This window comes from Myxocyprinus asiaticus, chromosome 28, assembly GCF_019703515.2.
Source record: "Myxocyprinus asiaticus isolate MX2 ecotype Aquarium Trade chromosome 28, UBuf_Myxa_2, whole genome shotgun sequence".
NCBI classification, from domain to species: Eukaryota; Metazoa; Chordata; class Actinopteri; order Cypriniformes; family Catostomidae; genus Myxocyprinus; species Myxocyprinus asiaticus.
In genome coordinates, this window is record NC_059371.1 from 20,029,337 (window position 1) to 20,056,301 (window position 26,965).

General features: G+C 36.7%; 1 protein-coding gene across 2 annotated transcripts in view; it reads left to right on the forward strand.

Annotated features, from left to right (window-relative positions):
- Window positions 1-21,572, forward strand: part of pax7b (paired box 7b) — a 59,655-nt gene extending 38,083 nt beyond the window's left edge. For both annotated transcript variants that reach the window (XM_051660145.1, XM_051660146.1), the window contains exons 8-9: window positions 15,704-15,953; window positions 19,282-21,572. In XM_051660145.1, the coding sequence (XP_051516105.1) occupies window positions 15,704-15,953; window positions 19,282-19,397 (366 nt within the window). In that variant the 3' untranslated portion in view covers window positions 19,398-21,572. The remainder of the gene's footprint in view (window positions 1-15,703; window positions 15,954-19,281) is intronic.
- The last annotated feature ends 5,393 nt before the right edge of the window (window positions 21,573-26,965 follow it).

Consider the following 26,965-nt stretch of genomic DNA (forward strand, 5'->3'; position numbering starts at 1 on the left):
AGGTAGATTTTAATCGGAAAGTTGAGTTGTGTTCTCAGGACAAGGATATATTTTCATAAAAGTCATATTTTTATTGCAGGAAGTTGTCACGTCTCTTTTAAATGTTGTAAATTTATACTGTTTATAAATTACAATATTTGATAGCCAAAATAATGGTTTCATATTTTTAATCAGTGGAGAAAAAATTGTGACAACTAGCCCCGGTTTCACTATCATCACTGCCTTTCAAACACATGTGAATCATCATTTTGAGTGAAGCAGTTGCTTGGTTGACGCTGTTTGTGTCCATATAATGGAATCAAAATCAGTCACAATTCTCAGCCTCTCTGACCCCATCATAAAACCTTCATATTGCGTTCCTATATTTCTGCTGTTCTTTAACAGCATCTCTGATCTCTCTTTCACTCTCTTTACTCTCTCTTTTCTATGTCTCCACAGAGAGGGATGCTTCTTCTCTTAAATAGATGAAAGGCAATGAAGGACAATATAAACTCAATTTAAATGCAAGGGTGCTTGGGTGTGTGAGAGATTTTTCGCTGCAAAAAGTGAGCTGTTGCATCCTGATAAATATAAATATAAGGGAACTGTGATTTACATTTATCTCGCAGAGGCAGCCAATATAAATTTCAGTAAATCCCAGGAGATTTAAGTGAGGATGGGCTGAGACCAGTACACACACTGCATTCAGGGTGCCATGCAGGAGAATTAACTGTTAGACTGGAAAATAGTATTTATCCATTAATATTAGCTCAGCATTAACAATGTGTAAAAAAGAAAACTGGTTTGCTGTATGTATTCATGCATATTGCAAATGTTCTTCCATAAAATGGATTCCATAAATCTTTAATCTTATTTTCTTATGATAAATGTGGAAAATCCTAAAATATTTACTTATTATAAATGCTTGATATATATATATATATATATATATATATATATATATATATATATATATATATATATATATATATATATTCTTTTTGAATTTCAATAAAAAAAAATTAAAAAATCCTTTTTTGTCTCACAAATGCTAACATGTTCGTAAACAAGGAGTAGCATTCATAATCATACACAAATAAAATTGGAGCATGGGAAAAATATTGGAAAAGATTGGGGATGATGGGCACAGACAATGTTGTATAAAACGGATAATTCAAACCCTTAATTCTAATTAGAAGGGCCACATTCGAAACCATAAAATGTAGATAAATGCACACCTGTGACCAATTATTTATTTTAAAAAAGTAACGTTATTGAGAATAAGGGTCTTTATATAAAAAAAGGTAACTTTATTGATCATTAGTGTCACCCCCATGCTGTTCCAAATCCATATAACTTTCTTTCTGCAATTAAAATGAATGACTTAGGCTAACATTTTGCCTAACATTTTCTTTTGTTTTCCACGGAAGAAAAACAGTTAATACTTACATGAGGGTGAGTAAATGATGACAGGTTAATCATTTTTTGGGTGAACTATAAAAAATAAAAAAATACAGTCATAAAGGAATCAGGGTGAACAGGTGAACAGGCGCACCCTTGTGTGAGACCACATCCTATCTTTACTTTAAAAAAGGGTTATCTAGTATATTTAGAGAATGCACAGATTTTTCACCCCATAGGCTCACCAGGCCATGGCATTAGGGGCTTAAGTGTGGAGTCAGAGATTGTGCAGGGTCATTGAGTCTGAACAGTAGGAGAAGAACTTCCAACAATTATGAACCTGCTCAAAACACCAAGGGCTGGGGGGGGTCGGCCTAGTGCACATGCTTTCTGTTAGTTCCAGATGCCAGTCTGACAGGTGTAAAGCTATGATTAATACTACAGCCTCACAAAAGTACAAACTGCCACTCACCCTGCCCGCCCACTTTCTGCACTTCTTCACTTGGGCCGTTTATGATGGACTTTTGAAAGCTTGTCTCATTGTTTTGGATTTGTATGAAAAGCTACTATAATTTTACAGTACTGTGATGTGGTTTTACAACATCTTAGAGGCTTCTGCCTCTGTATCAGTCCCCTCCCCCCTCCCTCTTACTCACGTACCGTCCTTAGCACTGTAGTCCCCATCTGGCTGACACTAACTGCCCCGCTCACTCCTCTCAGACTCCAGCTGAGAGCTATTTCACTATTTATTTACATGTAATTATCCCTATGAGGTGCAGATATTAACACTGTCAAGAACAATTTGACTTGACATTCTTCACTAGGTCTGCTCCCTGCTGTTTTTAGCAAACAAATACCTCCGCGCTCCCACCCCCCATCTCCAACGCCAACTCTCAGATCCACCTTGCATTATTCTTGGCCGGTGTTAGCTGCTGCTGAGCCGCTCCTTGTGAAATCATTTAAAGCAGACGTTTAATTTAGCAGAAGCGGAGGCGGCGGCAGCACGAGACGTGAAAAGACTGGCAGGTGGGATGAGAGGTCAGAGGGGGATGTTTTTTCCTTGTGACTGGATCCATCTTGCACATACACAAACATTGAATAAAATAATCAGATTGCACCTCACATTTTTCCCCTATATCAACCCAATAAGAAGCATTAACCTTTGGTTAGCTGGAGGCCTTGTAGTACTTTGGGACATTTAGGGTCCAGAGGCATTGAAAAGCTTTGTCTGCATTTCACTCGAACAGCCTAGCAGTGACAGAGGGCAATTGATATGCTAGATATTTCTGGAAAAATGTTTGACAAGCATGTTCTTTTAATTATTTCAAAAATGAGAAAAGGTCATAACCTCACTCCAAATGTTTATTATTCTTATTTGTTTTATGCAACCTGATATTCAGGGATCCCACAGTCATGGAAAGCCTGGAATTATCGGGACATTTTTAAAATCATCCTGTCCTTTGTGGGTCTCATTTGTACACTGATCATAATAATTTATTAGAACTGTATATAATATGTAATATCATTGAAATCTATTAATTTTAGGGTGTATTCATCTTCATACTAAAATAATGTGATACAAATGGTAATTTAGCCAGCAATCTCTATAAAATGATTTCAAAAAATCCATAAAGTTCATAACCTCCCTCCCAATGTTTATTATTCCTGTTTGTTTTATGCGACCTGATATTCAGGGATATCACGGCCATGGAAAACCTCGAAATATTCATATAAATGAATTTTAAAGTTGTGATTTGGCGGCCTGAAAAAAGCCAATGCAATAAAAAGTCTATGAATATATTTCTTGAAGTTTTGCTCAGTTCTATTTCATTGGCTACGTAGATATTGCACTTTGTGAGTGCTTGTGCTTGCAATCCAGAATGATGACATCATTCTGTCCTTAGAGGATCTCATTGGAGACATTTGTACACTGATAAATATAACAATTTAAATCTATTAATTCAAAAGATTGGTACCTGATATACAAATGGAATTTCAGCCAGCAATCTCTATTAAATTACTTTTAAAAATCTGGTAATAATGAATGACTGGAAATGTCATGCAAAAGCTATGGAAATTCATTGGTCAAAAAATGTGGGAACCCTGGATATTGTTTGTCAGTGTAAGTCTCAACCTTAATGTGTTTAAGTGTCATCTTTAGTACTAGTTTTTCCGGATCATTCACAGATCAGAGTTTGCCATTTTGACAATATTTCCTATAGCTAACATGTTGCGAGAAGTGACAGCTTGTCTGGTTGCATGCTAATCGTTCTCATCTGGGCACAGCTTGTCAATGCCCACTTTCTGTCACTGTCAATCACATGCCTAATTTTTAAACAATTAAAGACTCCCCAAATGCCCTCCCCTCCTGTCCCTCCCTTCCTCTATTTCACAGACTGTGCCATCCCTTCTCACAGTCAAACACCCACCAACCCCCAGTCCCCACAACCTCCTCATTTTTGGCAGGATCTTCTTTTCACTTTCAATTAATGTGCTGTGTCCAATTAATGCAGTGACATAGAGCTATAGGAGAGGAAATCATCGATATCATCTGCTCCCTGCCACTAGGGGAGGGGGTCAGGACATGGAGAGAGAGGCACCTTCAGTAAATAGATGGGTCTTTTAATTACCTACCTCTGCTTCCAGCCGTGACAAAACCTCTAACTGATTATATGCAATAATGTTTATTTCCAAAATAGCAATTTTTTCCTCTCTGTTGGGGACCCTGTTTTGTGTCTTAGGCTGTTCACCTTGACTGAATGAAAAGGCGATTGCACTGATGTCATAATGGTGAGATTCTGCATTTGGTGGTCATATGTGTTTTGTGAACTGGCATTTTCTAATTTCAAGAAACCATAACTAATAATTGTGCCAGCTAATAATGGTGATACTAAAAAAAAAAAAAAAAAAAAAAAAATATACACGCTTATTTCAGAAAATTAGATAAAGGAGAAAAAGAAAGTGTATATTGTAGATCTGGAACTGATCACCATTCCCTTGGTTTTTCACCATTTTAATCCCCTTTTGCCTTGTTCATTTTAAATGGTCCTGTGGTGTGACAAATTAATTTTTAAAAGTTAAAATATTACATGCAGGTCATAAAAGCTGCATGCATAAATCTAATATATATTATAATATTATATATAAATACAGAATTATCTTAAACAATATATAAAAAATAACCAAAAACTATGTATATTAATAAAATACAATAGTTTAGCAGAAATAGAAATAGAAAATTTAGCAACATTTTTAAAATATTTGAAATAGTTTTAGAGCATTTCACACTGCAAGACATGTTATTTATTTAAATTATTTTATGTCAACTACCCATAAAATATTGAATGCAAATTTGACTAATGAGCTATTCAGCATTGAGTCATTGTGTCATCTTGCCTAACTCTAGGTGAAATTGCATCATGGCATTCTAAAAGCACCACACTCAAATGCCCATATTTTTATGTATGTATTTGCCTGTTTACAGTCTTGCCACTTGACATTGTTTGTTAGTTGATTCTGGCATTGGGGGTATTTTGAGGATTTTGAGGATTATGGCTCCTCTCTGAAAATCAACTTCCTGAGAAAGAATGGTAGCGCTGCTTTAATTACGGTGGCATTGCATCAGATATTGCCCCTGAAATGTAATGCTGAAGTCAGTGAATGAGATGTTTTTATACTCATGTCACTCAAGAGAACATTGTGCTCTATTTCTTTATCCTCAAATCAAGTATTATATTTGGAAGCAATGTCTTGTTTTAATCTATCCACACTGCATCCATCCTCCTTAAGCCATCTCATTTACAATAGCAAATCTATCTAAGTATGATATTAAGGGTTGGGTCTGTGAAGGTAAAGGACATTACCTTTTGCTGAGCTGATAGCCTTATGACATCAGCTCTTGTAATTCCAGCTCCCTGCACAGGTGACATTTTCCCAACATGCATCTGCTTGTGTATATTCCGGTGAAATGAGAGCTGGTCTTGGACAGTTTAAGCTGTGTGTGAGAGAGTGTGTGTGTGTGTGTGTGTGTGTGTGTGTGTGTGGGAAGAGAGAGAGATTGTGTGTGTTTTTGTGTGCAGATGCTGGGCTGTGTTAAAAGGCCCACAGGCCCTCACTGTCCTCAGTCTCCACCCATATTCATCCTACTGCTCTCTCTCGCTCGCTCTCTCTCTCTCTCTCACTCTAAGAGCAGGTGGACAGGCCAGATTCTGGGCTATATTGTAAGGGATTCTGAGTGTCTTTTCATTATCATTAATGCTATTATACTGCAGCTCTCTGCAGGGGATTCACCTACAGTAAACCCCACAGCAAAACCTTGTTATTCGTAGACAAATCTGGTTAAAGCTGAAGTGTGTAATGTCTGCACCACTAGCATCACTAACCAGAATTGCAAAAAATAATGGTTATTTTTAGTGCTGTCGATTTAACATGTTACTTGAATGCAATTTATTATATTAAAAATAACACGTTACAAAATAATTGCAATTAATCATGCGCCCGACCCATACGTAAATTCCGTAATAAGGAACGTTTGCAAATATGTGACAGTAGAGGGCAGTAAGCGTAAATCCAGCTGTACAGATAACGCGCCAGGTTAACCCTTGTATTCTGTTCGTTAAGGGTTTACATGCTGTGTGTTAGGGGTCAATTTTGACCCCCACACACTAAGAGTGTAACCTAACCCTAGCCCTACCCTAATCCTTAATTTTTATATAAAATAAGAACATTTTATGTTAAATTCACTTTTACACTTCAACTACATGCCACAATTTTATTCAGGGACATATTGTCATGCATTGGGGGCAGATTACTGCCATCTGTTGGAGAGAGAGAGAAAAAAAAAACTTTAGACATGAAATTACAATATTTAACCAGCAGATGGCTGGTTAACTCATTTGCCTTGTAGCAAACTGATTTTTGTTTTCAGATCTTATGACTAGTGGTCCACCGATACATCGGCAATGCCGATACATTTTCCTGTTTGGCCAATTGGTTTCTTAAGGCCACGAGGGCACAGAGAATTGCCTGCTTGCATGTGAAGGAGCATCTGAGACATGTAAATGACCAATCACAGTTCGTTTTGTTGTTATGTTCCATTTTGTTACTACAATAATAGGCCGGTGTGCAACACAGTCTCATTTAAACGGTCCGCATATCAAAGCCACGACACGTTACAGTGCTCGCCTGTTTCCTTCTCCATCTCTCTCCTCAACAGTTCCCTGTATCCCTTAACTGTCTTGTTTAATGATAAAAAGGCTAATATCAATAAAACTTCTATCATATACTGTCTGTAAATATGCAGATATCTCGTTTAAACAGATGTAATTCACGATCCTCTCGAAAATCCAGTGTTTTCTTCCCGTCAAGCACTCATCTAATTTCTTCCTCTGAAACGTGTATTCTATCAGCCAGAATCAAAAACTTCAAGATAAGGATCAAATGTTCCTCTGATAATTCACAAATCATGATGGTCAGTCAAGATAATCCAAGCAGGCGTTCCACTGCGTATAAACTCTCAGTAGATTGCTGCTGCTCTCGCTGGATCCACACGAGTGCGTGAGTGCAATTTCAAAGTAAAAGCGCTTCACGTGCACTTTGAGTAAATGCCATATTCACTGTGTACTGTGTGTACAATTTGATTGGGTCTTTTATGAGAAAATGCAATTCCTAATGCGCAAATGCCATCCATTCTAATATATTAACAATTTCTTAATGCAGAAATAAATTACTAAAATTGTATCTTATTTTTAAATGATAATTAAATATAATACAATTTATTAATATATCTTATTAATATACGTTTTGTGTGAAATTAAGTAAATATAGTGCTAAATAAGATTTATTCATTTATTAGCAATTTTATGTTTATGTAATTTACTATTTTAAATTGTGTGATATATCGGCATTGTATCAGCCTGTCGGCCACCCTGCTCTCTCGATATCGGCATCGGCCATTAAAAAACCCATTTCGGTCGACCACTACCTATGACTAGTTATGCATTTAAATGTTTAGACCTTAACAAAGACAAAAATGTAAAAAATGTAGCTTTTGTTTTTTTTTTTTTTTGGTTTGAGGTGTGTTGAAATGTCAGTTTTTGCAATGATGCCACATTAAATTTTAGTTACCTATTATTTATTTCAAACATCCCCATTCAAGAACACAATAGAAGAAATGAATAAAAAATGTCAATAAAACCAACAGCAATAAATGTGTGTGTGTGTGTGTGTGTGTGTGTGTATGTGAGAGAGTGTGTGTGAGTGTGTGTGTGTGGTTTACAAGGACATTTATTTAGGTTACACACTAGTAATTACGAGGGTATTATGCTATAAATGTGGTTTATGAGGACACCCATAGTGTCCCTGTAATTCCAATGGCTTTAAAAATATACTAAACAATGTTTGTTTTTTGAAAATGTAAAAATGTCAAAAGGTTTCTGTGAGGGTTAGGTTTAGGGGTTAGGGTTAGGGGATAGAATATATAGTTTATAGAGTATAAAAATCATTATGTCTATGGAGAGTCCTCATAATGATAGGAGTACCAACATGTGTGTGTGTGTGTGTTCTTCATTGTGGATGTGTTATTGTCCTAACCCTACATTTCTTTGTGTGTTTTGATTTTATTTGACTAATTCTACAAAAAATGCTATCTGTTATTGTCTCACCTTTTTATTCCTGTGAGCAGGTATCACCCCTTCATTTCTGTGTGTTTGTGTACTGCATTGTGGCTGATTTATTGATTTTATTTGACAAATAAAATGCTCAGTTTTATTGTTTCACCTATTCATTTCCAATAGGGGGTCAAATTTGACTCCAAACACCCTTAGTTACTTTTTTTCACACCACTCCACCAACAGAATCCAGCCCAGTGTGTTTAGATAGTACATTTAGGAAAAGTCACCAAACCTCATCCCACTGAGATGAAGGGAACCGTGTTTTTTAAAGAAGCAAAGTTCAAAAGACTTAAAAAAAAAAAAAAAAAAAACCTCCAACAGAAGATTAGGGTTAAATCAACGAGAGCAGGCAACTGATTCTTCTTGAGATGACACACTGTGGAGCACAACCGAATTCAGGGATCTCAAGATGTACGCTGAAAACTAGTGAGATGTGACGCTCCAAAAGTGTCCATCTGAAGCATGAGTACATAGACCAAAAATAACGTAGACGGAACTAGGCCAATAACAGTGTTATAAAACGAACAATATTTTGATGTTTAAAGCTACTTTTAATATTGTCTTAATGCTTTACTTGTCTGCTGCTGCAATATATGTATATGATGTAATCTAATTTGATCTATGATCTAATATTTAATCGTTTTTAAAATGTTGTAAATGTATGCAACTAATGTATATCCTGGAAATAACCACATTTATTTTGAGACAAAATATTTATTTGTCATTTTACATTTTGTTCAAGGTGATTATATAAAAGAAATTCAATAACTATTCAATTAGTGAAAGGATAGTATTTGGGGTAAAAAACAAAACAAAAACATTTTATTCAAAACAAGCTTCTGTTGTTCTTTCTTTTCACACAAATTATGTTGCTCAATCAATATTCAGTACAAATAAACTTATTTCTTTAATTTGTATACACTTTTGAACCAGAAAAAAAAAGAAAGCCAATTTTCCTTAAGATGTGCCTTTAGCCCCATTGTACCCTAATGTTTAATAGCAACAGTACCATTATGTTTTTAAGCAGGAAACCCCTCTGTTTAATCCCCTTTTCCCATTAGTTAGATGTGAGATATTTGTGATTTTATATTATTATATCATATTGGTAATACAGTGCAGTGTTATTAAGCTGTCATCTATGTAAGTGTTTAGTTCCAGCTCTGTTAAATTAGCCTCTCTATTTGCCACTTTAAGAGAAGGAGAAAGAGAAATCACTGTCATCATATTTCAGTTTTGTTCCAGCTTAGCATGTGCCTGGTTCCATTTAGAAAAAAAAAAAAGAAAAGAAAAAAAAATTCCAACAAAGAGTCAAGTCGCATGAAACATTTACTCTGACAAATAATAATAATAATAATTTGACAGTTAAGGAAATTATGGTAGTGTGAAAGGCTTCCTTTTTTATTGCCCTCTGTTTATTTATCTAAAAGGATGCACATTGTATCAATTTCCAGTTTTACATTTACAGGCTAGAGGGCTCTGAAGTTGTGAGAATTAATTACTTTTTATTATTATTTATAAAGTAATCTGTCTATCGAGAGACAGAATGTGAAAAGGAGAGAAAGAGAGAGAAGGAGAGAAGGAGCGAGGGAAAGGAGAAGCGCCTGCAGCTATGTCCTTTAAACTGGATCCTGCCTGGCATTATCTGCACTAGCAGCTCTCACACAGACCGACAACAACTGAAAGCCTAGCTACTGGGGGGATGCTTCATAGAATGGAATAAAAAAAAGAAAGGGAGACAGCAATCGAGAGAGAAGAAGGAAACAGTTTGGGGGGTGGGGTGGGGGGTTGGGGGGGCGGGTGTAGAGGGTTGTGGGGGTGGGAGTTACTTTGAAAGGGCTCAAGAAAGTTAAGTGCGTCTTAGACTCTCAGGGTGGGTGGATTTGTCCTCTGGTGTTGGTAGGGTGGGCCTGGAGAGTCACACTGCCTGGGGATGTTGTTTGTCAGCCAGAATGATTGGCAAACAGTCCAGCTTTCTCCCCACAAGCCGTATCAGATACAAAAAAGGTTACACATGTGGAAAAAACATTGATTTTTACTTAGCAATGGTAGTATGGCAGGAAATAATAGATTACAACTATGCGTCTGGCTGGGCTGTGGAGTCCACTCACTCCCCGTCTTCACAGCTCAGGCTATAGTCTCAATGTCTTACCGCAGGCAAGGTTACCCGAGTTATTATTGTTATGATTTTGACCCCTTACTTTAACAGCATCTCTTATATTAAATGTTAATTTACACAATATAATAAATGAAAAAAACTGTAGAATTTTAATGAAGTAGCAGCTTTTTCTGTAAACTATATTGGTAATACTTTACAGTATGGTTATATAGGTTAATATTTGTTAACAATAGTTTACTAAATAATTAATACTTTTACAACATTTATTGATTTTGATTAATGTTAATTTCTATATATACTAAAAGTTTTTCTATACATTATACATTTAAAGTTAAGGTTAAAACAATTAAGTGAATGCATTCATGAACTAACATAAACCAACAATGAACAAAAATATATTTATAACCAAGATTAATAAATGCTGTAAAAAATATTGTTCATTGGGAGTTCATGATGCCTAATGCATTAACCGTAACACTTTACAATAAGGTTGTATTTGCTAACATTAGTAAATAGGCATCATGAACTAACTAACAATGAACAATATATTTTTCACAGCATTTATTAATCTTGGTTAATTATAATTTATGAAAATACAATTGTTCAGTGTTAGTTCATGTTACGCCATCATGCATTAACTCATTTTAATGTATACAACTTTTTTTTTTTTATTAGTATATGTTAAAATTAACATTAACCAATATTAATAAGTGCTGTAAAAGTATTGTTCATTGATAGTTCATGTTAACTAATGTAGTTAACTAATGTTAGAATGAATACAACCTTATTGTAAAGTGTTACTGCAACATTTTGCATATTTATTTATCATTCCCCCATCCCCTGTTATATTTTCGTATTTTCTTAGAGATAGTTTAACTCAAAGGAATTTAAACTTCCTGTGTCAAAACTGTTAGATGGCAGTCCACTTTGCTTAAACTGAGCTAGACTCTGCCATTTTTACCCCTTCTGTTTTGGTGGTTGTCCCACTGTGAGTGCAGTAACCCATGTAAAGAGTTCACAGGCAGTCCTGCTGTTTGTTAGTGTTTGTGTTGTGGCTCCATATGCACTTTAAGTTGAATGTCCTAATTACAGCTGGCTGGGTGCTGTAGTTTAAGGCAGGCCTCTCTCCGCTGTGCGGCAAGAGGATTGGGCTGACAATAGCCTCACCACGTGCTGCCTCTCTTGATAAAAGCCAGGCCCTACCTCTCACCGTGCTGGAATATTCTCCGTTTGCCACTTTAATTGATGTCAATAAGGTTATGCTAAATTTGAAGATTTGAATAATTTGTCTTCCAGCACAATAATGGCATCACCCAGGCTACAGGCTGCTTAAGCGCAGGGCTGAATGGAGGTGTCAGGCACCCGGTGCTCTCCCACCTCTCTGCCCACATTATGGGCTGACACCCCTTGTGTTTGCTCTCCCTGCTCATCTGATTTAAACTCCATTCCTGGGGAGATGCTGAACTTACATAGGCTCAGGCTATACTATTAGCTCAAATTATCTCATATTACTGTAAAACGTCAGTATTGGGGAATACAGCGGATTACAGAATTTCATGACTTCATTGCAGTTTGCTGGAAATTCTAGTCACTCCCAGCTTAAATGGGCAAAGCAATAGAAATAAAAATAAAAAAAAACATTAAAATAATATATTGGGTTCAATACAAGTTAAGCTCAGACAACAGCATTTTTGGCATTATGTTAATTACCACACATTTATTTTGATTCCTCCCTCCTTTTCTTTAAAAAAGCAAAAATTGAGATTACAGTGAGGCACTTACAATAGAAGTGAATGGGGGCCAATTTTTGGAAAATTTAAAGGTAGAAATATGCAGCTTAGCATTTTATTAAAACACTTACATTAATTGTTCTGTTAAAATGTGTGTATTATTTGCGCTGTGAGGTTGTTTAAATCATAATTTTTGCCTCAGGCTACTAAATTACCAGGATTACAAGGTTTACAGCATTATTGTACATCATCATGGCAATGAAGTTGTAAAATTGGATATTAATTTACACCGAAAAGATTAGTAATCGGTTTTATCACACTAACATCATGTTAACACGCATATTGTTTATGTTTTGTATCTATACTTTTGAAATGGTGAATATTTTAACATTTACAGGTTGGCCCCATTCACTTCCATTGTAAGTACCTCACTGTAATTTTGATTTATGCTTAATCAACATTATGCCACAAATGCTATTGTTTGAGCCTAACTTGTATTGAACCCCGAATGTTCCTTTAAAGATAAGGTTCACGCAAAAACAAAAAAAATCTGTCATTATTTCTTCATTCCAAACCTATATGCTATTTTTTCTGTAATACACAAAAGGACAATTTTCAAGAATCTCCACACCACTTTTTGCCATACAACAGCAGTTCATAGTGACCACGTCTGTAGAGCACCAAAAAGGACCAAAAAAAAAAAAAACTGTGAAAGCACCATAAAAGTGACCAAGATGACTTGTTTACTATATTCCAAGTCTTCTCAAGTCATACGATAGCTTTGTGTGATGAACTGACTGAAGTTTGTCATGACTTTCTGAAAGTCTTCAGCCTTAGATCTCAAATCAAAATTGGTTCTTATGGCGCAGGCTGGACGACAAACGTCTTCAGTTCTCGCATGTCTTGTGACCAAATGTTATTCAAATATGGTGTTTAACATCAAACTTATTTAAATAAAACTGCATACCACACATTTAACACAATAGTGCTGCATAGAGTCCTGAGAGAGGCTTTTAATTTAACAGTGAGAGCTGAATGTAATCAGGCCTCAATTAAGCACCTATTAAGTCTGTCTCCCCTCCAGCTGCCCATTTAGCCCCCTGTCGAGCGAATGGTTTGCCCCTGACCCAGTGTCCCATGTCCAGGGTCATACACCAGCGCTCAGCAGCGTGACAGCCCGCCGTGTGCTGCCACATTAATTAACACATTTCCCTCTCTCTCTCCATCTTCATCACAGGAAGTCTCTTTGCTTATATCCTATATCACGTGTGCCACCAGTGAGCAAAGGGACTTTCCACACAGTTCAGCATGCTCTGTTTCAAGTGCCCTTTTATTTATTTAATATGTTTCAAGTGCTGCATATTTTCCTGGAAGTGTCTGGGAAAGGATATTAGTTTAAATTCACTTATCTGTTTAGGCCATGAATTGGAGCATGTATGAACACTGGTGGGCTAATACCGTGCTGGAGTAAGTTGATTTATTTCACGACATGCAGTTGACCATTCTCAAGTACTCTGTCAACTCCTGGGTTGGATCAGACTTCAACAAATAGCCCATGGATGTTGTTGGAGTGGTGCATGTGGGCTTGATTTCACTCACAGCAGCTCTGTGATGGGCTAATTGGTTTAGCACATTGGGTCCTGAGATGGCCAAAGGGCAGTAGGGCGTAGCGATCCGCAACATGAACCTGATGTTCAGGAAGATGCTTTGTCTCAGCCAGCGGATGGGGAGCATGTGGCAGGCAGAGCAAACTCTGCAGGCAGTGTCTCTGTTCCTCTTTTTCTCCATTCACAAACTATTTTTTTCTCTGTCTCTGCCCCTTCCTATCTGGCTTCTTAAAATCAGTTTTTAAACAGATCTGAGTGAACATGATTTTAACCTATCACAAACAATGGTGAAGCTTGTTGGGATCCTTGCCAGAAGTTATTGTGGTTTTAAATATTTATATTATTATTTTTGCACAGTTATTTCAGTTTACTGGGTTCTATTAAATCTAAATCAGTGGATCTCAACTGATGAAAAATGAGTCGCAGCTCTGTTCTAATGGGAATTCGGACAGCAGAGAAAAAATAATGCTAAATGCAAAAAGTAAAATGCAAAAAAACATATAATCGTGCAGAATAAGAGTAGCAGGCTTATTAACTTTTAAAAGTTAGGAGGAAACGCCTTCCATCCCTCACACAATTAGACTATTGGTATTTTGGGGCAATTAATGTGTTACTTGGTAATATGGCTTATAAAAAAATAAATATATAACATATTTGGCTCAGTGTTTGTTCCAGCCTAATCTCATGAAAATTACTTGCCTGTGGCGACAGTTTTGCAGAATGATACTATGTGGTTGCTTACGCGTATCGCGGCAGTTCCACGCTGAAATGTCCACTGTGTAGTGCTAAATGTTCTCCCCAATAGATGAGGTTTTTAAGGTTAATGCTCTTATGGTTTAAATAAACAAAACCTACCTCCCTATCCTAAACCTTAAACATACACCTAACCAATAGTGTCAAAAAATCGAAACATGAAAACGCAATTGCTGAAGCAACCACGTAATTTTGTGGTGCTTTTATGACACTTTCGGCTCATGTGTCGACTTGCGTGGGCTTCAGGACTCGTTCTTGGGTCCTTTGTATCGCAAGTGCAATGCACTTGAACAAGCTTGTAAATGTAGTTGGTGATGAAGTGCAAACATTAATGTATCGCCTTAAAAGTCATGCGCTATAGTAAAGGTGTTTTGATGTCATAGGATAGCATTGTGTGAGGAACAGGGCGAAAAGTGAGTGTTTATGAACTGATAATCTGTTTTACTCATGATTAGTGTGAAAAAACAGGAATAAATAAAAGGAACAAATGTCATTGTTGTTTTAGCTCCCTCTAGTGGTTATATCACCATGAAAGTGCAATGATAGGAGTCACGAAAAAACATTTTGCAAAAATTTAGGTATAGTAATGTAACTGTGAGACCAGGATGGTTTGTTCAATGTGTTAGGAGGATAAATCACACTTCAGTTGTTATTTATGTATTTACAAATTATCCTATTCAGCCTATATTGTGTTAATAATTTTGCATATTGTTGGCTCTATGCAGTCTAATGGGTCTATTAATAAATATCAGTTAATTTATATTTAATTGATATTAATTGATTTTAAGGACATTTTTGATTGCTTGTTGGGTCGCCACTTGATGTTGGGTCTTGAAGAAAAACCAGTGGAGCATCTCTGCTCTAAACAACACTGCACGAAGCAAGGACAGACCTTGTAGAGTGTCTAATCTCCCAATCTCTGGGGGCATCTAATATGAGCGTTTATTATTTTATTCATTCATGAGGGCTGAGACTGTGGGATGGCTTGAAAATTCTCCTTGGGAGCTTGTTATGAACAGAGCCTCAGGACAAACAATCCTGGCACTCTCCTGGCACTCTCCCTTCTGTCTGCACTATCTGTCTCTGTTATTTAGTTTGACACTTTTTTCAGGCTAGTAAATGCTCCCTTGGGACGCAGGAATTGGATAGTTGTGAAGATGTTTAACCCCTATCAAGGAGAAGGCATTGAACTGTTTGTGCTTTTGTGGCATGCAGAGACCAACAAAAATTGGGAATTTGATAGATTTACTGCTAATTTAAAGGTAGAAACCCGTGGTTATGATGGATTGCTTGTTGACCTGCATTTTGTTGCTGGTGAACAACATAGCTAACCAACACTAACCAGCAAAAAACAACCTTGGACCAGCATGGACATTCATGCAGGTCTTTTCAGCAGCATTGTTCTCCGTGTCTTGACTCACTCTCTCACCCTTCTCTGCCCACCAGGTGATGAGCATCCTAAGCAACCCCAGTGCTGTGGCCCCTCAACCCCAGCATGAGTTCTCCATCTCCCCCCTGCACAGCAGCCTGGAGGCCTCCAACCCCATCTCAGCCAGCTGCAGCCAGCGCTCTGAGCCTATCAAGACCGCCGACAGCCTCCCCTCCTCCCAGTCCTACTGCCCTCCCACGTACAGCACCACCAGCTACAGTGTGGACCCTGTCACTGCAGGTTACCAATACAGTCAATATGGCCAGAGTGAGTGCTTCTCTCTTTTCTAGTATACATAAAAATGGCAACATCAATTAGCGCATTGTTTCATAACCTTTTTTTTTTCTTAAGTACCCCCACAGCCCCATCAGTAAGCTCACACCTTTATTGACACCAGACCATAAATGTGTTCCTTTTGACTCATTATACTGGATATCATTTAGCATTATCTTTAATACTATTATAGTTGCCATTATTACATTAGTCTATTTTTAAGATAAAATAAGATAAACTTTATTGATCTCCCTGAGAGGAAATTCACATGAAAACAATAAATGAAAGCATTCAATACTTTGGAAACAGTCTTACCAAGTAGCGTCCTCTCTCTTTAATAAGACACCTGAGTAACTTTCTCTGTGAAATTCCTAACTGTAAATTTATTTATTAATAAAATCCAAATGGGACTGTTTCCAAAAGTGAAGTAGTGAAGAAGTGATGTAATTTGCTACCTTTGTATGGTGGTATTTAAATATCATAGGAGCAAAACATGTTTAAAATATCACCCACAAGTAAATACACTGTAATTTGTACAAATTATTTAGAGAAGCTCATGACTTGCACAGAACAAAACTTAGAGGTTATTAAAAAAAACAACAACAAAAAAAACAGCGCAGACAGACACAATAGTGTTTGGTGTGAACATACCCCTAGGTATAAACCTGGAATCAATTAAAGGAATATTTAACCCACAACTACTAATTCTGTTATCATTTACTCACCCTCATGTAGTTCCAAACCAGTATGACTTACTTTCTTCCCTGGATCACAAAAAGAGATGTTAGGTAGAGTTATCCTCAGTCGTCATTCACTTTCATTGTATGAAAAAAAAAAAAAAAAAGAGCAGCGTTCTCTAGCATTTTTCAAAATTTTTCCTCATGCTCTACCTACAAAAAAAGTCATATAAGTTTGGTACAACATTAGGGTGAACAAATTATGAAATTATTTTCATTTTTTAAGTGAACTATCCCTTTAAGGTCCCTCTGTTGGATGTGCACCCCTGGTTGTGAATCACTGATTTAACCCACCTGTCTTATATGTCATTAATATTTAGTAGACAGCTTAAGGGCACACTTTGTAGAGGTGTGTTTGCATGTGTTTGCTATGACCGTGTGTCAGAGAGCAGATTCAGTGGTAGAGGGATTGCAGAGAGTCAGTCTGAGAGGGATTTAAGGAGTAAATGGGGCTGACAGGAGCAAACGGCTTCCTGAGGGAGAGAGGTTAAATGAGCGCCGATTACTCTCTCTGCAAGCTGTCAGCACGAGTGTCTCCTATATAGACAGCTAGCCCACCCACAGGTATGCGGCTGCTACCGTGCATGCCACCGTTCTCTGACAGCCTCCTTTCTGCTGTTGCTTACAGACGCTAACACGCTGCACTTACTGTCACACTGACAGATGTCTGGCACCTTCCGCAAACACCCTCGCTCTGCCCTGCCTCAACACTTCTGCTAATGATGAATAAAGGAGAGGTTCAAATAACACCTCCTCAGCCAAGGTAATCAAAGGGCCTCCGACCAAAAAACATCAGAGACTCTTGACATGCCAGCAGCTAATGCCAGTGCGCTAATGCTTGCGTTAAGAAGACTTTTTTGTATCCATTAATCATAGATGTCTCTGTCGTGAACTTCAAATGGTAAATTTTGTCATTACTGTTGACATTGTGATCGAATGATCATTATGTTTACTGCTTGTCGGAAAAGGAGTGGCCCTGGTTGCAATGCTAACTCCACACACATGTACACAAAAAAAAAAAAAAAACGCTCAAGTAACGCAAAACTCAATCCTGTCAGTTTGAATATGCAAAGCCCTCAGGTTTAACGTCCTCTGTGTCACTGCTTCCCCTTCCATGTTTTCTATTTAGGCTTTGAGGACTGAGGGGGCACATTTTTATGCAAATAATTGCCTGAAGGTTACAGCTAGCCTAGTGCTAACTTAATAAGTTTACCAATTCCAGTTTGACTCAGGCAAAAATAGAGAGGGAGGCCTGGCTTGATTTTTTGTTTTGAAAGGGAAGTGGCTAGAGGGGTTAATTGGAGTTTCCTCAGTTTTTGCCTCTGCGCCGCACTACTTCCATCCTGTCCTTGGTTTGTCCTCGCAACCCAAAGCCCGATTCACTGTCTTTTTCCACCAATTGAATGCCCTCTGTTTTTTGCTTATGTATTTAAATTGAAACAGTGTGAGAAGTGAGGCACATCAATGGTGAGGTCCTGGATTGTGAGCGAGACTTGGGGTGCCCTCTGACCCCGGATTAGCCCGCAGGATAGAACTGACACATGCTCCTGATAAAGATCTTCCAGCCAAGCCAGACTCCAGATCAATCCAATGAGAGCTGTGCCCTCAGGTGCTGCTGTGTTAGTCACACCATTTTGTGTGCTACACCTATCTGGTGGGAATCTCTCCACTATTTTTGCCAAATCTCCCGCACTCTATTGAATTTTGTGCAGCCATACAGATATATACAGTATCTAGATCAAGAGTGAGTGAGTGGTTTTCACAAGCGTGGAAAATTGAGTGGACTCATTATCTAAATCTACTCAGTACAGCTGAAAAAGTTTTAGCTTCACTGTCTTTTGTTTTCTCCCCAGCTGCTAAAGATAATGCTCAACAGTACTTTAAAAAGACTTTCGGTTATATTTTATATATACAGTATATATATACAGTATATATATATATATATATTTCTTTTTTTTTTTTTTCTGTACCTGCTGATCTACTGGGATTTTCAAGCACAACAGTCTCTAAAGTGTAAAGAGAATTGTGCGAAAAACAAAAAACATCCAGCGAGCAGCAGTTCTGTGGGCAAAAACTGCTTGTTAATGACAGAGGCCAGAGGAGAATGGCCAGACTGGTCCAAACTGACAGGAAGGCTACAGTAACCCAAATAAACACATGTAACAACAGTTCTATATATATATATATATTATTATTATTATTATTATTATTTATTTTTTTTTTCAAACTTAATCTACATTTTGACCATAGTTAATTTTATTTTATTTTATTCATTTATTTTTCCTTCCACCATTTATTAAGAAAAATAGATAAATGGAAAAGACTGACATGTCACAATATAACATTACATGATGGAAAAGTGTGGAATTCAGAAAATGGGGATGACAGACATAATGAGGAATGTACAAAGGAAGACTCACTATGACAGGAGTGAGTGACAGTTGGGAACAGGTGCTCCATGTCTCTGAAATCAGCCCACTGTCTGCTCTGAAACTGAACCCAAACTAAATCCATATTAGTTTGCTTATATATTATTTTCATCTCTCTGAGAAATTAATTGGTTTCTGTTGTCTCTCTGTGTGCAGCTGCAGTGGATTACCTGGCCAAGAATGTGAGCTTGTCCACACAGAGAAGGATGAAGCTGGGAGAGCACTCGGCTGTGCTCGGACTGCTACAGGTGGAGACGGGACAGGCGTATTGATGGAGCTATACCTGAAAATCCACCCATTTGTTTCACCAGCATCCCTTCATCCTATTGCAGTGCCCACATGTGGCCGATCTGCCGAGAGAAATCACCGACAGTCTTAGACTCTTTACCTATGGCAGCGTGAATACAAAAGCCATTCCACAAAAAACGGACACTGTTGTGCCACATCTCCTTACTCGTCCTGATCCTCTCTCTCTTTCACAACAAAGAGACCTTTTCAGGGCTTCATAAAGCCAAGGGAACATGAGGATCAATTGTCTGAGCACAAATCACTAAAACTCTGCCCAGTGGCATCCAATGATACCACATATAGGCAAAATTTTTAGCCGCTTTACCATTCCATTCTATTTGGACCATGTTGTTTATAGGACTGAAAATGATGGTATTATAATTATATTTGTTATTATAAATGTAGTTGTTCCTGTTGCTGTTGCATTTACTATCGTAATTACTCTTTGTTTACATGTTGCTTTTTTTTCCTCATGTTTAGTTAATGTTTCTATCTTAACCACAAGGCCTTGCTTTGTAATATTACATTTCTGATGGAGACACATGGAGTGACACTGATAGCTTTGCAGGCTGTTTGCAAAGTGCATGTGATTTGCTCATGTTAGTGGTAAGCCTGACGTTCCAAAAGATCTGGGCTAGTTAGTGGGGCTTCTGGATTGGTGGAATCTTGGGAGAATGGCCAATGAATGCTCAGATTTCAGTCATTATCCTCACCTTGTCCTGATGTTTAGGCCACTTAAGTCATTTCAACAATTTAGAATAACATGTTATAGATGAGTCAGGACAGCCTGCAGCCTGCCCTATTCGATCAAGGGTGAATTATCTGTGTTATTTATGATCACTTTCTCATCCTTCTCTGCCCACCAGGTGATGAGCATCCTAAGCAACCCCAGTGCAGTGGCCCCTCAACCCCAGCCCCTCATATGTTATCCTAGTATGATGACCAAATCATTAGACCAAATCATAAAAATATGTCAAATATGAACAAAACAGCATGAATGCACACAGATTGTTCTCTGTGGTAATTAGTACTACCATTAATCTCTCTAATGAAATTAAATTATCTTGCCAATAAGGGTAGATGACAACATTTAATGAAATTCTTTTTTTATATACTTTCACTTATGCTTCTCTGCTATTCATGGCAATTGTTGTCAATGAATTGAAATGCACTGACATACCAAAAAACAATCAAATATCAGCCATCGAAAAGCAATCTGCAAACACACCTTTAAAAAGTGATGTAGATTTTGTTCTTCAATGGTAGCACTTCTAATTGATTGATGAGGAACTTTTCTGTCTCTATTGTCAATGTAAAATAACAAAGTGAATTGAACTGTAGAATGGGAATCAAATGTTTTTAGAACAAACCATTCGTTGAGAGAAAAGGATTCATGGAAATATTTGAAGTCTTAATTCATTATTAAATTTAAATCCATTGTGTTTTGAGGAAAAGAAGCAACACAGGAGCAAATTTTTGACACCCTTTACATATGATGAATGTCAGACCTTAAAAATGTATAGGTATTCCAAGAATTATAATTGAGAGATGGAAAAAATATATGACCACATTTATAGCGTTTACATTTTGTTTGCAACCATGGCTACTTTTCCCCATCTTGTCTCAACTGAGTTCTTAACCTTAGAGGTGATGATACAATTTCTGTGACCAAGATGAATTGTCACTGGAGATGCCCTAAGATGCCATTTATTCAGGACAATTACTGAAAAAGAAACAAATTACCATGTGCCAATTTAAGATTGAGGACATTTCCATTTTATCACTTAAAATATTTTTAGTACAATGTAAATAAAAAAGACAAAAAAGAAATGTGAAAAATTATTTTTAGTGTGTAGCACTCATTTCTAATGCAAGCATTAATCTACCTTTGGGATATTTATAGCACTATCGGACTGGGCGATACATCTTTCCAACCTCAGTTGCTCTTTATTTTTTCATTGTTTACCTTTTTTTTTTTTTTGCATATGTAATTTCCTTTTGATACATTTCTGTTCAGCATGTGTGTATATTACCATGGCATAATTTATTCAGCTGTATGAAATATTAGCATAGTGGGAACTTGTATTGGCATTTACTACCTTCAGCCTGTTAGTGTCTTTAATGTAGCACTGGCATATCTGTTATGGATTAAAGCTCAAAAACTGGACAAAGAAACAACTGATTATTCTTTATGAATAAAAGGGATAGTTCACCCCAAAATAAAAATTATGTCATTGTTTACTCACTCTAATGTTGTTCCAAAAAACTATGACTTTCTTTCTTCTGAAAGAAATTATGACAGATTTGTAATTTTCGGGTGAACTATTCCTTTTTATAATTTGTTTTTACAGGGCATTTGTTGAAAAAATGGCTCTCATTTTAAAAACATGCAAACATATTTATTAAGCATTTAATAGATCATTCAGGGATGAAACATGCCCTGAAGTATCATGTAGGATTGCTTTCCCACCTAGCGTTAAATTTGCACAGCCCCATAAAGAGGTTTTAATCTCAAATATTCATATTTTAGTAATACTTAAAACATGAAAATCTATAGGCATTTATCACATAAACTCTTTTCACTGCTTTGATGTCGCTGTCAACTGTAATCATGATTTAATCCCCATCTTAACAATGCAGTATTTTTATAACCCCTTTGAAGTCAAGAGCATCATGACAGTTGTGGTGATTTTAGATACTAAAAATATCAGTTTCCAGTAATTGAGTTGCGCTGTAAGTGAATAGAGTGAAGTGTTACAGGCAGTGTCACAACAGAGACACTCAGAGCACAGTATTCACATAGAGCTTGTGTCAGAGCTGCAGGGCCTGAGGGAATTGACATCACTTCATACCATTGGGGCACATTCTAAGGGGCACTGAATTCATGTTATGTATAATGGCATTAAAAGTCCAAGATACGGAAGATGCAAGCAAGTGTCACTCACCCTTCTGAATGAGCACCTCTCTGATGACAGAATTTTCTTAATATCTCTCTTTAATTAAGAACTTCATATTAATACCCACTGTAAAGAAGTTATTGTGTGGTCATTTGATTTCATTTAACAGATGCACACAGTGAGTAAATGTGTCTGGAATGTTATTTTGCACTGTGGAATCCCTCTTTATGATTCAGCTGTCCTCAATGCAATGTGATGTCATAAAATGTCATTTCAAATATTTGCAATATTACTATGAGGGGAGCAGCTGCTCGAATAATTAGAAAAACAGTCAAGCATGCTCCTTGGATGATTTAAAAAAAAAAAAACCAGCTAGATTAGTCTTGACTTATTCGTCCTTGATGACACAGTTATAGTGGCTATTGATAGCAAACTATTCATGATTTTATTTAAATATATAATAATAATGTATTATCATATATATATATATATATACACACTACCATTCAAAAGTTTGGGGTCACTTGACTGAAATGTTTCTCATGATCTTAAAAATCTTTTGATCTGAAGGCGTATGCTTAAATGTTTGAAATTAGTTTTGTAGACAAAAATATAATTGTGCCACCATATTAATTTATTTCATTATAAAACTAAAATTCTATTTAAAAAAAAAAAAAAAGTTTTTGAAATGGATGACTTGGACCGAATAATTAAGAAAAGCAGCCACTAAGTGCCCAACATAGATGGGAACTCCTTCAGTACTGTTTAAAAAGCATCCCAGGGTGATACCTCAAGAAGTTGGTTGAGAAAACGTCAAGAGTACATGTCTGCAAATTCTAGGCAAAGAGTGACTACTTTGAAGATGCTAAAATATAACATAGTTTTTATTTATTTAGGATTTTTTTAGTCACAACATAATTCCCATATTTCCATTTCTATTATTCCATAGTTGTGATGAATTACTATTATTCTAAAATGTGAAAAAAATTATAATAAAGAATGAGTAAGTGACCTTAAACTTTTGAATGGTAGTGTGTGTTTATATATATATATATATACATGTAATGGGATAACATATTTAAAATACAAAATATAAGTACCTGTATTCCACTACAGTTACAATTTAAATAATTGGTAATTAGAATACAATTACATTCAAAAAGTATTTTGATTACTGAAGAGATTACTTTGCATTTTATTGTCATTTGTTTCATTTATATTTAGTCCTTCCAAAGTGCATTTGAACAGCGGTGAAACACTTTCTTATGATGTGTTACATTCATACGAGCAGACAGAGATGTTCGTTTGAAGTAAGTTTGGAGCAGAAGAAATAGAAATAAACCTTGTGTAAATTGTCAGCTTTACACTAAGCTTAAGTGCTATTTCTAGCCATTCTACATGCACGTTACCAGACACGATCATATTTGTTTATCAAGAAAATTCACTTTGGATCATAATTTCTTTTTTTCTAGTAAGACCTTTGATATTAGGGCAAAAATCATATTCTTGATGATACTTTTTGTATTGTTTTCCTGTAAAAATATCTAAAAATCCTTAAAACAAGATCAGTTTTATTTATCTTGTTTTAGAAACAACACTGCATAAGATATTTAGGTTTTTCAGATAATGCATTTTTAACATTTGTATTTTGTCTTACTGTACTGACAGAGTTTTTATAGTCAAAACAAGTGAAAAAATCTACCAGTGCTGAAGAAGTAATCCAAAGTATTTAGAATACGTTACTGACCTTGAGTAATCTAATGAAATACATTACAAATGACATTTTACAGCAAGTATTCTGTAATCTGTAGTGGAATACATTTAAAAAGCAATCCTCCCAACCCTGTATATATATATATATATATATATATATATATATATATATATATATATATATATATATATATATATCACACGAGCAAGAGTGCGATATGGCCCTACATCAGCACTGCTGTGATTCGGCCACAGGCTGAGTGCCGTAGGTAATCATAGCAGTGCTGATTTAGGGATTGTGAGTGTGATATTGCTTATATACAACAGTTCAATGAACAAGTACATTTTTAAAATATAGGAAAAACTGAGTACGGTCATAAAAACACATTTGTGCATGGAACTACTTTCTTACGCGACGGATCAGAATCTGCTGTTGCTGGTTCAAACCAAATGATGTGTCCAAGCCTTCGTTTGTAATTCAAAAATGTCACTTTAGAACTAGTATCACGGCTTGTGCTGTTTCTAACAAGTTATTGGATAAACAAGGATGGATGTGTGTGTGTGTGTGTGTGCATGTGCATGTGTGTGGGTGAGGGTGAGAGAGAGAGAGAGAGAGAGAGAGAGAGAGGAGTGTGTGCGATCACCTGTTGCCACTCCCAAGCAGAGATGTTGATAGCTTTCTGAAGATCAGCTTTCTCAGTAGAAAAATAGCCATCCGAGCAGGGGTATTCCTCTCTATTTCGTGGTAGCCGGTACGCAAGAGTCGATCACTATATAAACCGCAATGTCCTCTGCCATTTTAAACAGTGTGTGTCCAATGTGGAAACTCCGGTAAGCGCCTTGAGTTCTGTAATCAATCAGTCTGTTGTGTCTCTCAGCTGTGATGAGCCATAATGCTGAATTTGTTCTTTTGAAGCCGTTTAAAGCTATTTCCCAGCTTTAGTAGTGTAGTAGCGATCACAGAGCGCTGTTGTATGTAAACAGTGGCTGACGCGGATTCACTTTACGTCACCAACTGGCCCATATTACACACAAAAATGATCTTTTGCCACCACCTGCTGGCTAACATATGTAATGTCAAAAAAAAGACAAACAGTAGCTCTTAACACATATGTACTGCTCTTACACTTTAGTTTAGAATGGTGCGAACACAAGCGGTGTGATACACACAGTGAAGCGTCCGAGTACTGTGCAAAAGTTTTAGGCACTGGTGAAAAATGTTGCATAGTGAGGATGTCTTCAGAAATAATGCTATAAATAGTTTTCATTTATCACTTTATGTCATACAAAGTCCAGTAAACATAAAAAAAGCTAAATCAATATTCAGTGTGGCCACCTTTGCCTTTAAAACAGCCCCAATTCCCCTAGGTACACCTGGACACAGTTTTTCTTGGATGTTGGCAGATAAGATGTACCAAGCTTTTTGGAGAATTCGCCACAGTTCTTTTATCTATTTCGGTTATCTCAATTGCTTCTGTCTCTTTATGTAATCTCAGACTGACTCGATATTCATTGGGGGGCATTGTGGGGGCAGTGCCATCTCTTGCAGAGCACCCTGTTCTTCTATTCTAATCTTTTCTATTTGCAAAATAAATGTTTGGGAGTCTAAAATGTATTTTTCCTATTGACACAATAAACATGAAGATATAAATAACCATCTTAAGACAAATGCTTTTGTGAAACATCTTAAGTGCCTAACATTTTGCACAGTACTGTATATATATATATATATATACAGGTGCATCTCAATAAATTAGAATGTTGTGGAAAAGTTCATTTATTTCAGTAATTCAACTCAAATTGTGAAACTCCTGTATTAAATAAATTCAATGCACACAGACTGAAGTAGTTTAAGTCTTTGGTTCTTTTAATTGTGATGATTTTGGCTCACATTTAACAAAAATCCACCAATTCACTATCTCAAAAAATTAGAATATGGTGACATGCCAATCAGCTAATCAACTCAAAACACCTGCAAAGGTTTCCTGAGCCTTCAAAATGGTCTCTCAGTATCCAGTTCTTTTGAACCTGTTCTTTTTAGTGAATGAGTTAAACCAGTTCACCAAATCGGACTGAATCGTTTGAAACAGTTCGCGTTTCGAGTCTGATCCACAAGTTCTATCTTAACCTGTCTCTCGGATGTGCCTGACACTCCGACTCGAAATGAGCCGATAAGCGGGTCTTCTTTGCAATGAACAGCTCAAACTAGTTCACAAATCAGACTGAATGCTCCGGTCGCAACAGATCTCGAGTCAACAGTACACTGAACTGAGAATCGCCTCTTTCGGATGTGTCCGACATACTGAGAACCGATGAGCTGCTGAAATTGAGCATGTATGTGATTAAGGGGCAAAATGTACGTTTCAGGTGTATTTTGCTGAACAACAAAAAGTATAACAAATAAAACATACTGGAAATATTTTTATGACTTGATTACCGTTTTTTCAACGTATGAAGATGATCGAGTCAACAGTTCTCGAGTCAATAGTACATTGAGTCGCTTGCAGCAGTTCTCGAGTCAACAGTACACTGATCAGGGGACAGCAGTTCTCGAGTCAGCAGTACATCTCACAGCAGTTCTCAAGTCAACAGTACACTGATCAGGGGACAGCAGCTCTCGAGTCAACAGTACATCTCACAGCAGTTCATGAGTCACCAGTACACTGAACTGAGAATCATCTTTTTCGGACATAATACTGAGAACTGCTGATCAGTGAGCTGCTGATGAGCATGTGCGAATGGAGGACTTGAATGAGGTGGTGAAACGTTTTAGTCGAGAGATGTAAATTAATTATACTATTGAGTATTGTGCATGCAGATTATATCTGAAGTTGTTTTGAGCTGGATCATGGTTTAAGTAAAAAATGGTGAGTTGATTAAGACTAGATGAATTACTTTATATGCTTTAGACATGTGTAGAACATCCGCATTTGTATATCAGT